At 37.5% G+C, this 13,549-nt stretch overlaps 1 protein-coding gene across 3 annotated transcripts in view; it reads left to right on the top strand.

Moving 5' to 3' along the window:
• LOC115224294 (serine-rich adhesin for platelets-like) overlaps positions 1–13,549 on the top strand; it is a 193,970-nt gene that overhangs the window by 79,725 nt on the left and 100,696 nt on the right. For all 3 annotated transcript variants that reach the window (XM_036513419.1, XM_036513417.1, XM_036513418.1), the window contains exon 6: positions 768–922. In XM_036513419.1, the coding sequence (XP_036369312.1) occupies positions 768–922 (155 nt within the window). The remainder of the gene's footprint in view (positions 1–767; positions 923–13,549) is intronic.

Here is a 13,549-nt window from a genome sequence, read left to right as displayed (position 1 = left end):
ACTGCGGGGAGGGGGAGGGACAAATGAACGAAATCCTCCGCCTCCCCCTCTCCCCTTCTTATTAATATTCATGTTTCCTTCATTGTTATTTTTGATGTTGCATTTAAAGCGTTACATGACAAGAATCGATCGATTGCCGAACTAAAATATACAGTATATAATTACGTCTCTTTATCTTCCAACTTAGCCTTTCACCTACTCCATGTGATCGATGTAATCCGTATCAGTGATATAATGGGTGTTGACCTTATAGGCTTCACGCTCTTCTCCAATGAAAGTAGATTTAAGCCTCAAAGGTGGAGCAAATTCTAAGTCGCTGGATTAAATGATATTAAATGAATTTAGTTTTCTCCCTCTAAAAACTCCCAGAGATGCTTTGCCACTTGGTCAATAACAGATGCTGTTATTTAGCCCTAGGTCAGAGTTGATAAAGCAGACGCATGATCAAAGCATTGTTTTGGACATAACCATATTATATATTATTTATTGTAAGTGTATCTTGGACTACATTATACAGTGTATCCTTTTAACGAAAACAGCCGGGTGTGAATTGACGACAGTTTGGCTGCTATCTTTAACAGTGAGAATAATCCCGTAGAAGCTTGTTGCTACAAATCCTCTGCTCTGGTATATTAACCAAATTCCTCCGCTAAATATTCGTCTGTTTCGTCTTTCTAATAAATGCTTGGCATTGTCTTTATTGTTGTTGTTGCTGTTATTGGTGCCGTTGTTTCATTTAATCGAGCCTTAACTCATGATCGTTGCAGGTAACTATATTCCAAGAATGCCAACCTGAATTCTTGCATGATTTAGTCCTCAAAATGAAAGCTCATATATTCACGCCGGGCGACCTCATTTGTCGAAGAGGCGAGGTTGCACGTGAAATGTTCATTATTGCCGATGGTGTGGTCGAAATTATCAGGTAAGATAATCTATGATAATACACCTCAGTAACTGTATACATACTTATATTTCTGTTTATATTGTTGATAGTATATCTGAAATTACCGAGTTTATATATATATATGTGTATGAATGCGTGTTTATAAATGTACACTTATATATATATATATGTATGTATATTTGTTGGTTATGTCGAGTCATATTGGTTTCAAATTTTGGCACAAGTCCAGCAATTTCAGGGGAGGGACTAAGTCGATAAGATCGACCCCAGTGTTCAACTGGTATTTATTTTTTCGATCCCGAAAGGAAAAAATGCAAACTAGGCCTCGGGGGGGATTTGAACTCAAAACTCAAAGCCGGATGAAATGCCACGAAGCCTTTTGCCTGGTTGCGCGCCAACGATTCTGTCAGTTCGCCGCCAATATCTCGAGTTATATTAAAATTTAAACTGAAGGATTACTCAAAACTTTTTGTAAGGTACAGATTTATTATTCTTTAACAAGAAGAGTGTTGAGACTCACTTCGCACATTCAGCTTGTTTAGTCATCTGATGAAGGTTAAGCAGGCCGAAACTTTGAAGTAACTGTCAATATTATTCTTACACATAAACTCTCTCTCTCTGTCTCTGTCTGTCTGTCTGTCTCTCTCTCTCTCTCACACACACACACACACGCATACACACATATAAATAATAAAAGAAAGCAAAATACCGGTATGGTATTCAATGCTTTATAGGACAGATACGCGTTTCAGCGAAATGCCGAAATTATTACATAAAAGTTGTTGAATCATGCATCTCACCTTGTTAGTGGCTTCCAATAAATATTTCAACATTTTGCTGAAGCTTCTGTGTCCGACAGAACATGGAATATTATATCTGCTTTCTGTTTGGCGAGCTGGCAGAACCGTTAGCACACCGGGTGAAAGGCTTAGCGGCAATTCGTCTTTTTTACCATCTGAGTTCAAATTCCGCCCAGGTTGACTTTGCCTTTCATCCTTCCAGTGTCGACTAAACAAATACCAGTTACGCACTGTAATCGATTTACCCCCCCCCCACACACACACACACACTTCAATTTCAGTCCTGGTGTCTACAGAAGGAAGGAATATTATTATTATTTTTGTCGTGTTTCACGCAGTAGCCTATCCCGAGCAGGGTTGATGCCCCGCTTCGTACTACACGGGATATTGGAGTGGAGTGTGAACCCCATTAATGAGTCCCATGTTTGGTTGCATGTGGCATAACCCTAACCCTAATTTTGGCTCATACACATGCGCGCACATATATACATACACACACACACACATATATATATGTTTGTGTATACAAGAAAAAGCAAAATATTGTAGTTGCCAACTGGAAAGTGTGGAGATGAGTACCCGTTGAGCGTTGGGCGTGACAGATTCAAGATACGCATAGGCAAGGAAGCTGACCAGGAGACCAACACCCTCGTTATATAGGACCTTCTATTCGCAAGTAATTCTGTGTTCTTCAACGCAAACGACTGCGGTCACCTCTTGAACGCTCTGCGTTCAGTTCGCTTTGTATCTGGAGTAGGTTCAGCGTACGAGTGTTCAGGGAGGCCGCATAAGAGCGATTATTCTCTCTAGGATTGATAAGAGGGCCATTCGGTTTGGGATGAATCCAAGGGTTGTCGTGGTTGTAGACTCTTGTAGCATACTTTTCGCCAGGCTCACAAACGTCCTCTTGAAAGACATGCTAACTACTTTTATCAGCCGAAATAGAAGTAGTTACGACGTCTTTCTTAGGAACTTTCGTTTCCACAGTCTTGGAACATCTGCACTGTTTGACAACCCCACGCGTAGGATGTTTTTATGTGACACCACTCACTTGGCTGGCCCTTGGCTCACAATGTGCTCAGTCGTCCTCTGACAAGTCATGTTTTTAGTCCAGCAGAATGACCACAAAGCCCTCCTCACCTGGTAGTCCAAGTGGGTCACAAGGTTCAATAGCGGACCACCTGACTAAGAAACGGGCAGTACTAGGTTATATGGTACCAGCAGCAGGACTTTCGCGGTTCGGTCTACAAACCTTCACTATATATACTAAACACATTACCCAAACAACCTCCGGTTAACTACACAACAACGGCAATGTGGCTTCATCTTCTGACGTGCACTTGTAGTAGTAGTAGTAGTAGTAGTAGTAGTAGTAGTAGTAGTAGTAGTAGTAGTAGTAGTAGCAGCAGTAGTAGTAGTCCACTGTGAAATGTGAATCGATGAGTCTGTCGATAGACATTTGATATGAAGAATGCATCCGGGCCGGGCTGTTGAGATGAGACGGCCATATTTCTCATTTAATATTCTCATTCCACTTCTGGCAGCCATCGTAACCCAGACACACAGATACACTTGGCCACGAGGAGGTCTTTGAAGTGGATTCTATGCAGTCCCGGCAGTGGGGAAGTCGATGATGGCGAAGCAAGCGATTATAAAGCGCCATCTCTGACCTTCCCAGCCAGCCAGCCAACCAGCCGGGAAATTCACTTGGCGATTTACTTCTCATCAACACATCCACCATCTTGGAAGAGAGAAATCCTATTTACTTATTTGTTTGTTTGTTTATTTATTTATTTATTTGTTTATTCATTCATCGGTTTGTTTAATGGATACAGCAAAAGTGAGAGAGAGAGAGAGGAGGGAGAGTAAGGAGAGAGAGAGAGAGTGAAAGAGAGAGACGTTGCTGACTCCGTTACATCAGAAATATTCTGTGTTGTTGCATAAATGTTACGTTTCCCTCGAATACATGCATCTGTATGTGTGCATATATGTATATATGATTATGTATATATGTATACATATATACATAAGTATGTGTGTGTATGCATATATATATATTATATATATATATATATATACATGTGTATGCATATCCGTGTGTATATGAATGTACACACACACATACGTATATACATGCACATATATACCTATATATAAGCATACATGAATGCCGGTGTATATATATATATATATATATATATATATATATATACATTCGTCTGTGTATGTATCTACCTATCTATACATACATATGCACATAGACATACACACACACACACACACACTTATATATATATGTGTGTGTGCGTGTGTGTGTGCGTGCGTGTGTGTGTGAATATATATGTGGGTGTGTGTGTATATATATGTATGTATGTGTGTATTTCATGCGTAAAAGACATGAAGTCTAATAGTTCCTCTCTAAATTATCTCAATTTGAAATCTCTCCACTTCACTTGTGATATTTCTATAACAGTTGATGATGTAGAAATATCCAGAAGCACACCGCTTCTTACCACCCCCTTCCCCCATCGTTCTCCCTCTCTTTGCCATGTCTCCTCTTCCTTCTACCAGTGCACCAATGCATGCGAAACATGCCGATTCAGAAGCGACTACACTTGCGCGAACGCACGCACGTTATTCACCGTTTCCTATCGTGTCTTAATCAGTCACTGGTTCCAGTCTGACGTCTATCAGCCGACCAGAGCGCTGGAAACAGTTCACATACATGCATACATACATAAACATACATACATACATACATACATACATACATACATACATACATCGATGCACACAGACACACACGCACGCACAAACATACATATAGACGTGGCTGTGTTGTAAGAAGCTTGCTTCTCAACGACATGGTTCCGGGTTCATTTCCACTCCGTGGTACCTTGGGCAAGTGTTTTCTACTATGGTCTCAGGCTGACCAAAGCCTTGTGAATGGATTTGGTTAACAAAAGCTGGAAGAAGCCCGTCCTGTATCTCTCTCTCTCTCTCACTCTCTCTCTCTCTCTCCTCTCTAATTATATATATTATATATAGATATATATAATACATATATTCATATATATATATATATATATATATATATATATATTTATATATATACATACATACATACATACATGCATACATACATGCATACATATGAACTACATACATCATACATGCATACATATATATAATATATATAATATATATATATATATATATATATATATATTATATACTTGTGTATATAGTAATGTGTGTCTTTCTGTCTGTGTTTGTTCCCCGACCATCTCTTGAAAACCACGTTGGTATACTTACGTCCACGTAAGTTAGCGGTTCGGCAAAAGAAAACGATAGAATAAGTACCAGGTTTACAAAGAATGAGTCCTCGGGTCGATTTCTTCGACTAAAAGGCCGTGCTGCAGCATGGCCGTAGTCAAACGAATTAAACAAATAAAAGAATATGTGTGTGTGTGTGTGTGTGTGTGTGTGTGTATCAATAATAATAAATGGCAAGTTTGTGTGTATGTGAATTTGTTGCTTTAACTCCTCCAAGACTATCCACAGACCTTAATGAAACTTGACACGTGTTTAGGACTTATGTCCATGCGGTCACTTACGCACTTGGAATTTTTTAAAAATCGATTTTTAATCAGCATCGATTTTTCATTATCGTAAAATTTCCGCATTCTTCACATTAGCCGTCGTGACATCAGTTTGACGAAAACTGTTCCTTGGGTATAATAAACAGTCATCTTATTAACAGTAATCTATTTAGCATTTGCTGATTCTTCATTTCAATGCAAATTGTTTTGATTTCCTAAAGCTTATTATTTCAATCCGTTCTTTTAATCTCCCAGCGTTTCAGGTTTTGATTAGGTAAAACCATTTTATTTCTCAAGCAAAATTTCGGCATTCTTCGCACTAGCCATCGTGACGAAATCTGACTGAAAGCGTAAAATTTGGCCATTTTACGCACATGCACGAAAATGATGACGACACGGGTTCGCTACCAGACTCTGCTCATTTTTTCGTTAAATTGGTCCTGCCCATTAATATAGATTTAAAATTTTTGGAAAATGTCGAAATCTGACGAAAAATGTTTCATGGCTATAAGCAGACATCTTATTAACGGTAATTTATTACCAGGTACCTCAGCTAGTATATATATATATATATATATATATATATATATATATATATATAATATATGTATGTATGTGTGTGTGGTGTGTGTGTGTGGTATATATATAATACTTATACATGTATGTGTTTATGTGTGTGTGTACATGTGTGTATGCGTCTATGTGCATACATGCGTGCATGTGTGTATGAGTGTTAGTTTAAGACCGGTGTTTCGAAGCGACAAAAGAAGGAAAGCGGAAGATTTACTGGGAGGACGGAGGGACTCGTTAGTGACACAGAATCAAATTTATTGTATAAATCGTCGATTGATTGAAGAAGCCGTTAGGCGAAACTTAAAGTAAATCCCTGCCTAAACGCGTCACACATACCCACACATCCACACATATATATGTATATATATATATAGATCATATAAAACTTACGCTTTCTGAATTCTGGGTACCTCCCTGTCTGAAGTGTATAAATTGTCTCCAATGAAGACATACTCTGTTCCATAGATCGCTGTGAGATTGCTGTAGAAACGTTATGTTTCATGTGGGAAGTAGAATTGGTGTGGAATATGTTTCCGCCAGTCTACAGCCTCCTACGTTGTGCTTGACGTTCAGAAACTCGTTGCGTAACTGACTCGTAAGACATCTCTCAATGTCAGGAATATCAAATTTGAAAAGAAGATTAAGAAAATTTGAGAACAGCTTTATTTCATTTAAAGAGATTATCGGACATAATATACCTTACATACATACATACATACATGCCTACACACACACACATACATAGACACATACGTACACACAGATACTCAGATACACACACATACGTGTGTATGTTTGTGTATATATGTGTATATATATATGTATGTATATATACATGTGTACATGCATATATATATATATATATATATATATAATATATATATATAGATATACATATATGCATGTACACATACACACACACACATAGTGTGTATAATATGTGATAAATTATCTTCTTTAATGATATTTAATATTTCTTATTCTTGAATTTATTTAATTTCGCAGATAATAAGAACTGTGCAGAGAAACGGAAATGCTAGAAGTTAGATCAGTTCTGAAATAAAATGATTGTTGTTATGTATGCAAAGCGGTGTATTCCGTGGAAATGCGAACATCCAAATATTGTAACTAGAGGAGATTATTGCATGTGTGTGTGTGTGTGTGTGTGTGTGTGTGTGTGGTGTGTGTGTGTGTGTGTGTGTGTGTGCGAGTGTGTGTAATTATGTATTAAGCTGTCAGATAAATTCGTTCTTTCCCACGAATTTTAATCCTTCTTTTTGCGTCACAGTTGTAACCAATCAGTCAGTAATACTCTTCTTCATTGTTCGCAATTTCTTGCCAGCGTTCCATAAAGTGGCCAATGCCTTGAGAATAGAATTGACCGGGTCTTGACATGAAGAATTCATCAACTAAAGTATTTGAACGAAACACCTGGCAGACTGTTGCAGAGCGACCACCAAAGACGTGATAATCTGAAGGTGTTACATCAGGTGAAGACAGCGGGTGTCTTAGAAGCTCTTAACCCATCTCTTGAATAATAATTTTCGTCAAACTAACGACGTGGGGCAAGCGTTATCGTGTTGAAGAACTACACCGTGTCGCCGGTTTGGTCGTTCCAGCTGCATTACCCATTTGAACCGGTCTATTTGCTAAACGTAATGCTCTGCCTTAACTGGTTGCTTGTTTTGAAGCCTTTAGTCGTGCACGAGTCCTTCCTAATCCCACCAAACGCAGAGGAAGCTGCTTTAGCTTGGCTCGAGCTGTTGGTTCTCTGTTTGGACTAAGATGTTCTTTCCTCTTCTTCACATTGACGTAAAGCTACAGATTTCATCACCGGTGACAGTGGAGTAAAGAAATCTGTTTGCGACCCGTCTGCCTCTGGCACAGATTGCCCAGAGGACGACGTATTTCCGTTTACCTTTAATTCCGTTCTGGCTACTCTCTGAGCTGCGGCCAGTAGTGTTGTGGAAACCGCTATAAGCACTGCAGCTATACACTTTACCTGTGGGGCGTTACCTCTGCTGCAGACTGCCACCATTTCTCTATTTTTGGGTGGATAGTCCTTAAGTAGTACTTATTCTCACAGACAGAATAGCTGGGAATTCTGCTGCGCGCTTCTCCAAATGCACAACAAACTAATGATGTGATGTAACGCCATGGCTTGAAGCCAATATATCTCTTCCTGTGTCCTTGGTGCTTCATTTTCTCATGTACTGTCGCATCAACGCGTACCCTCGCCACGGCTTTTATTTGCTTGGTATGGTCTATAGAGCTCTCACATATTCCCACATTAATCAGCGCTTCCTCCATGTCCTATTCCATAGACATATAAAATACTCTTCCGTCTTTTAAACAGAATTGTACCACATGTGTCCGACTGAGATACTCTCCTCTTCGCTTTTTCCAGTCTCTGAACTTGACCGATGGATCGTACTTCTTTTGGGCACGCAATACTAGTAATGATGTGTTACTCTTTTATTTGGCGGGGTACATTCATTGTTGTCAACCCCGTGGTTAGCAACGGTTGCTGCCACCCAAACACGGCCATATTGAATTACTTGTTTACAGAAATATGTGCACGCGATAAAAATGTTTTGGAACGAACCAACTTTTCTATATTCCAGGGTAGCCGGGTGGAGGTTTAAATAGAATGGACGTTCAGAGATTTCCAAACACTTTCTTGCTGAAAATAAGATAAAAAAAAAGAAAAAAAGAAATCGCATTTTTTTTTTCAATCAAGAAATCGTGGTTAAATCCATTTTTTTCTCTCTGGGAGATCTGTTACAGGCATCTGTTCACGGCAAACAGCAACAAGAACAATAATAACAGTGAAAAAGATTCCCAATAATAATAATAATAATAATAATAATAATAATAATAATGATAGTAATAATAATAATAATAACAACAACAGCAACAACAATAATGATAATAACATAAATCTCTTTCTAGACAATATCTCTTCCCTCAGGCAATGCCTATAAAATCTATATTTACTGAACTGGAAAAACAATTTCTGCAACTATTTTGTAATTGGTATCTATTGATGTTGTTGCTGATGCTGTTGCTGTTGTTTCGTGGCGCTGTTTGTTGCTCTTATTGCTATTGTTGTTGTTTTTGTGACTTACTATTGCAGAATATCATACGATATTCTTGGCATTATGTTGCTGTTGTTGTTGTTGTTGTTGTGACTTTTGGTTTACGATAGTGTTTTTAATGCATTCGTATATTCTAGACATGCACACACACCAACACGCCCATCCACACACACACATCCCTAGGTGTCTATGTATGTATGAATATGTATGTGTGCACTTCAGCATATATATATATATATTGTTGCTGCTGTTCATATACAAGTGTGTATGTGTATGTGTGAATAATATGTATATATGATATATATACGAATATATGCACACATACATACACACATACAAATATACTCACGTATAAACCTTTTTCTCTTCTAAAACCAAGGGTTGCTTAAACAGGAAAACATCGGACTCATCAACCCGATGAAAGCTGATCTAGGGAAAAGAATAAATATTTACACATACATATGTGTATATATATATATTATATATATATATATATATATATATATATACATGTGTTGCGTATATTATATATATTATATATATATATATATATTATATATATATATATAATATACAATATATATATATACACTCGCAATATAAACGTTTGTCCATACATGTATCTCTGCATGTGTGTGTGTGTGTGTGTGTACATTGTGAATCCAACATACACACATATGCACACACATACATAAATGTGTACACATACACTTCTTTCTTTCTGTCTTTCTTTCTCTCTCTCTCTCTCTCTCTCTCTCCCTCTCTCCTTCTCTCTCCGTCTGACACAAATATTTTTGAGACTTTTTGTTATTTTTATGGCCGTGTTTTTTCTCTCGATTTTATTCTCATATTTGTTGTGGTTATTATTACGACTGGTTGTTGCTGTTGTTGTTGTTGTTGCTGTAATATAATGTTCTTTTGTGGTCGAAATATCATTTCTTTATACAATAACCATTGTTATTGTTGTTGCTGTTGCTGTTGTTTAACTTAAGGTCGTTCTTGATCCTGCAGACCCATCATGCAGGATGTTCCAGCCGTGACCATCCATCACGTGTCTCTAGGACGATATAAACTGTTGTATCCTTCTTTGCCTTCTGTATAATTTATAATTTGAGAGGGGTTTGGTTGCTATTGCTAGAAGAGGGAAAACCACACAGAAGCACCTTATTTTGTTTTTTCTGTTTTGCTAATATTATTGCTGATGTTGCTATCATCATCATCATCATCATTATTATTATTATTATTATTATTATTATTATTATTATTATTATTATTATTATTATTATATTATTATATTATTATTATATTATTCATCTTACTGTTATTGAAGTTGGTTCATTTTTTTCTGGTTCTTATCATTCCTTGGCTTTTATTCTTATCGATGTGTTTTTGTTGTTTCAGTTTTTTTGTTATCAACGGCTTTTGTTCTTATCGCTGTTGTTGTTGTTGCTGTTATCTAAATAAATTGATAAAAGAATAAAACAAACAAACAAGAAAAACGAAAACCAACTGCAATGGAAGAATTGGAGGAGAGAGAAAAAGAAGCGAAAAACGAAAGAAAACACAAAATCTTTAAGAGAAAGAAAATGAAGGCAAATGTTGCCGTATTCTATTTAACTATCTATAGAGATGGAAGGGCCTTTCTATTTCTGTCGATATCAGCGAGTTATGGCTAAAGAATAAGATGGAGGGGTGGGGATTAGGCTGGGGGTGGATGGCGGTCTTGAGCCCTGTACTTTTTTGGGTGGGAAGGGTAAGAAAGAGAAAGAGAGGGTGTGTGAGCAATATTTATGTTCTTTTTCATCCATGTTATCTATCTATCTATCTATCTATCTATCTATCTATCTATCTATCTATCTATCTATCTATCTATCTATCTATCTACCTATCTATCTATCTACCTGTCTGTCTGTCTGTCTATCTATCTATCGACGCACAAACACAAACACATCCATTTCGCTGTCTGACAGACAGTCTCTCTCTCTCTCTCTCTCCTCTCTCATGGAGAGAGAGAGAGAGAGGCATATGTATGTGTGTGTGTTAGGATTAAGTTACATGTCTATCTCTGATTATATATTTTTTATTGTAGAAAAAATGGCAATTTAAAGCAGGGTTTCAAGTTTAATACACATGCTTGCATAGATTTATACAAACACACAAACGGACACAAACACACATACACAAACACGCACACACATACATACACACGCACACACATACATACGCACGCACACACACACACATACACACACGCACACACACACTTGGAAATATCATTTAAAGGAAATTCGTGTCGTGCGCATGTTTGGTTCTGCTGTTGTTATTGTTGCTGTTGTTACTTGCGTTGCAGACGGCATTTCAGCTGATTGCAGCACCCACCCACCCACCCACCAACCGCACAGCAACTCCATACCACCCCACCACACCCCACACACACTCACATGCGTGTGTATGTTTGAGAGGGATAGAGAGAAGCAGAGAGAGAGAGTGTCTTTGCATTAGTATATATGAATCTGCGTGTATGTATACATTAGCTAATCACAATTTCATAACTGAAGGAGGCCGAGTTCGTCCATCTTCCCTACTCTGCAGCAAACCTCGTCGTTCCCACCAGCCTCCCTCTTGGCCATTTCCTGCCTTGTTAACCATAATCCTTTCTGGTATTCCTACATCTCTTTTACCGACGCTAGAACTATAATTGTTAAGGACAGTGTGTCATGGTGTCATCTCACATCACTAAGGCATACCATCCCTCAGTTAATTCAGAGGGTTGAAAAAGAGTTCCCATATTTATTAAACGAAATATAACACATACAGTATTAGTATTATATATCCATTACGGCCGATCTTAGCAATGGGTTTCGAACTAAGTTCAGCAGGGTGTTATATACTGCCCTCTGTTGTTGGAGGTAAAAAGACACGTGAGTCTCTTCATTTCCAACAATAGAGGGCAGTCACCATATTATCTTCCGTATACGCATTCTCTGAAGAACGTAGAGTTAACGTAATCGGGCTGCTGTCAAGCACTCCTTTGAACTGCTTGTACGAAACCGATTGCTAAGATCGACTGTAATGGATATATAATACCGTACAATACGATTTCTATTCTATTGGCAAATATATGAGTGTATATTTTTCTAACATGAATTCTTAGACGGTTATCTACAATAAGTACTAGGCTTACAAAGCATAAGTCCTGGGGTCGATTTCCTCGACTATAGGCGGTGCTCCAGCATGGCCGCAGTCAAATGACTGAAACAAGTAAAAGAGTATATATATATATATATGTATATATATATATATATATATACTTTATTGAAAAGCAGCAGAAATATCACAAACAAATTTACTCAGAGTTTCACGTTCCCGTTCGTTGGACAGTTTTGTTAGTATGGAACAGAAAATTAGAGAACAAAACTGTCCGAAGAATGGAAACGTGAAACTCTGAGTAACAGATTTTGTGATATTTCTCCTGCTTTTAAATAAAGCATATATATATATATAGATGTCAGTGTTATTTTCATTTTTGCGTAATTTAGACGACAGTTTATTCACCGCGCTCTCTATATATTCACTTTGTGCAGTCTAAAGTTAATATTTCACCCCAAATAGCCAGTATTTAAATCTCTATGTGTATTACCATTTGTACTACTTTGCTCGTATAATACGGTAAGAAACCGGAGGTTGGCTCAGTCACAGAGGACATGAAGAAAAGAAAACATAAGAGATCGTTTATAAGATATGTACTTTACAACATCTTACGTACGTGTCATTAACAAAAACGATTAATAGTTACGTAATGTGACTTATTCAATAAAAATGTAATGTCAAATCTTCAGAGAAGTGAAATCTTTATACATTACACAACATCGTTTTATTTTATGTGACCCTCCTCACCTAATACAAGATGTAAACAACTTCCTCGAGTTAAGAGAATACGGTTGGGCTAATTTCATGATGGTTACTATTGTCAAGAATTTTACAATTAGATAATATTTACATACGATCGCGCGCGCGCAAATGCGTATTCTGCGTATGTCAAGGAACAGTGACGAGCAAAAATTCTTCGCGAATGTAATAAGTTTTCACCGTATGTATTCACTATACAAAAATAGACTAATATTGAGGCATATAAGCCCACGATAGGAAAATGAGTATAAGTACACGTGGGAATCGAAACTGTGAAAACTTATAGCTACATTTACGAAGAATTTTCACTCGTCACCGTTTCTTAAGAATCGCAGGAGACTTCTATGTCTACACATTTACCACTATGAAATCATAGTCCTTAAATTCAACGGGAAAAATGGATGGAAATATTGGTGCGAACGGTAGCTCAATTACAGCGAAAATCAGAGGTGTGGGTTCGATTTCCACTTATAATTATCACCCTTTTCTCAGTCCTTGGTTATATCCTCCAATATCAGACTATTTTCTATAGTCAATATATACGGTAAAAGCTTATACACTACACACACGTATGGTGATGCAAACAAGAAAAATAGAACTCAAAATATGCGTACATTTATATTTTTATGAATATTTACCTCAAGTAATTCAGGGTCCGAAATC

The sequence above is a fragment of the Octopus sinensis genome, linkage group LG25, assembly GCF_006345805.1.
Source record: "Octopus sinensis linkage group LG25, ASM634580v1, whole genome shotgun sequence".
NCBI classification, from domain to species: Eukaryota; Metazoa; Mollusca; class Cephalopoda; order Octopoda; family Octopodidae; genus Octopus; species Octopus sinensis.
The sequence above is the reverse complement of the archived record's forward strand: the minus strand, read 5'-3'. Positions and strand labels throughout refer to the sequence as shown.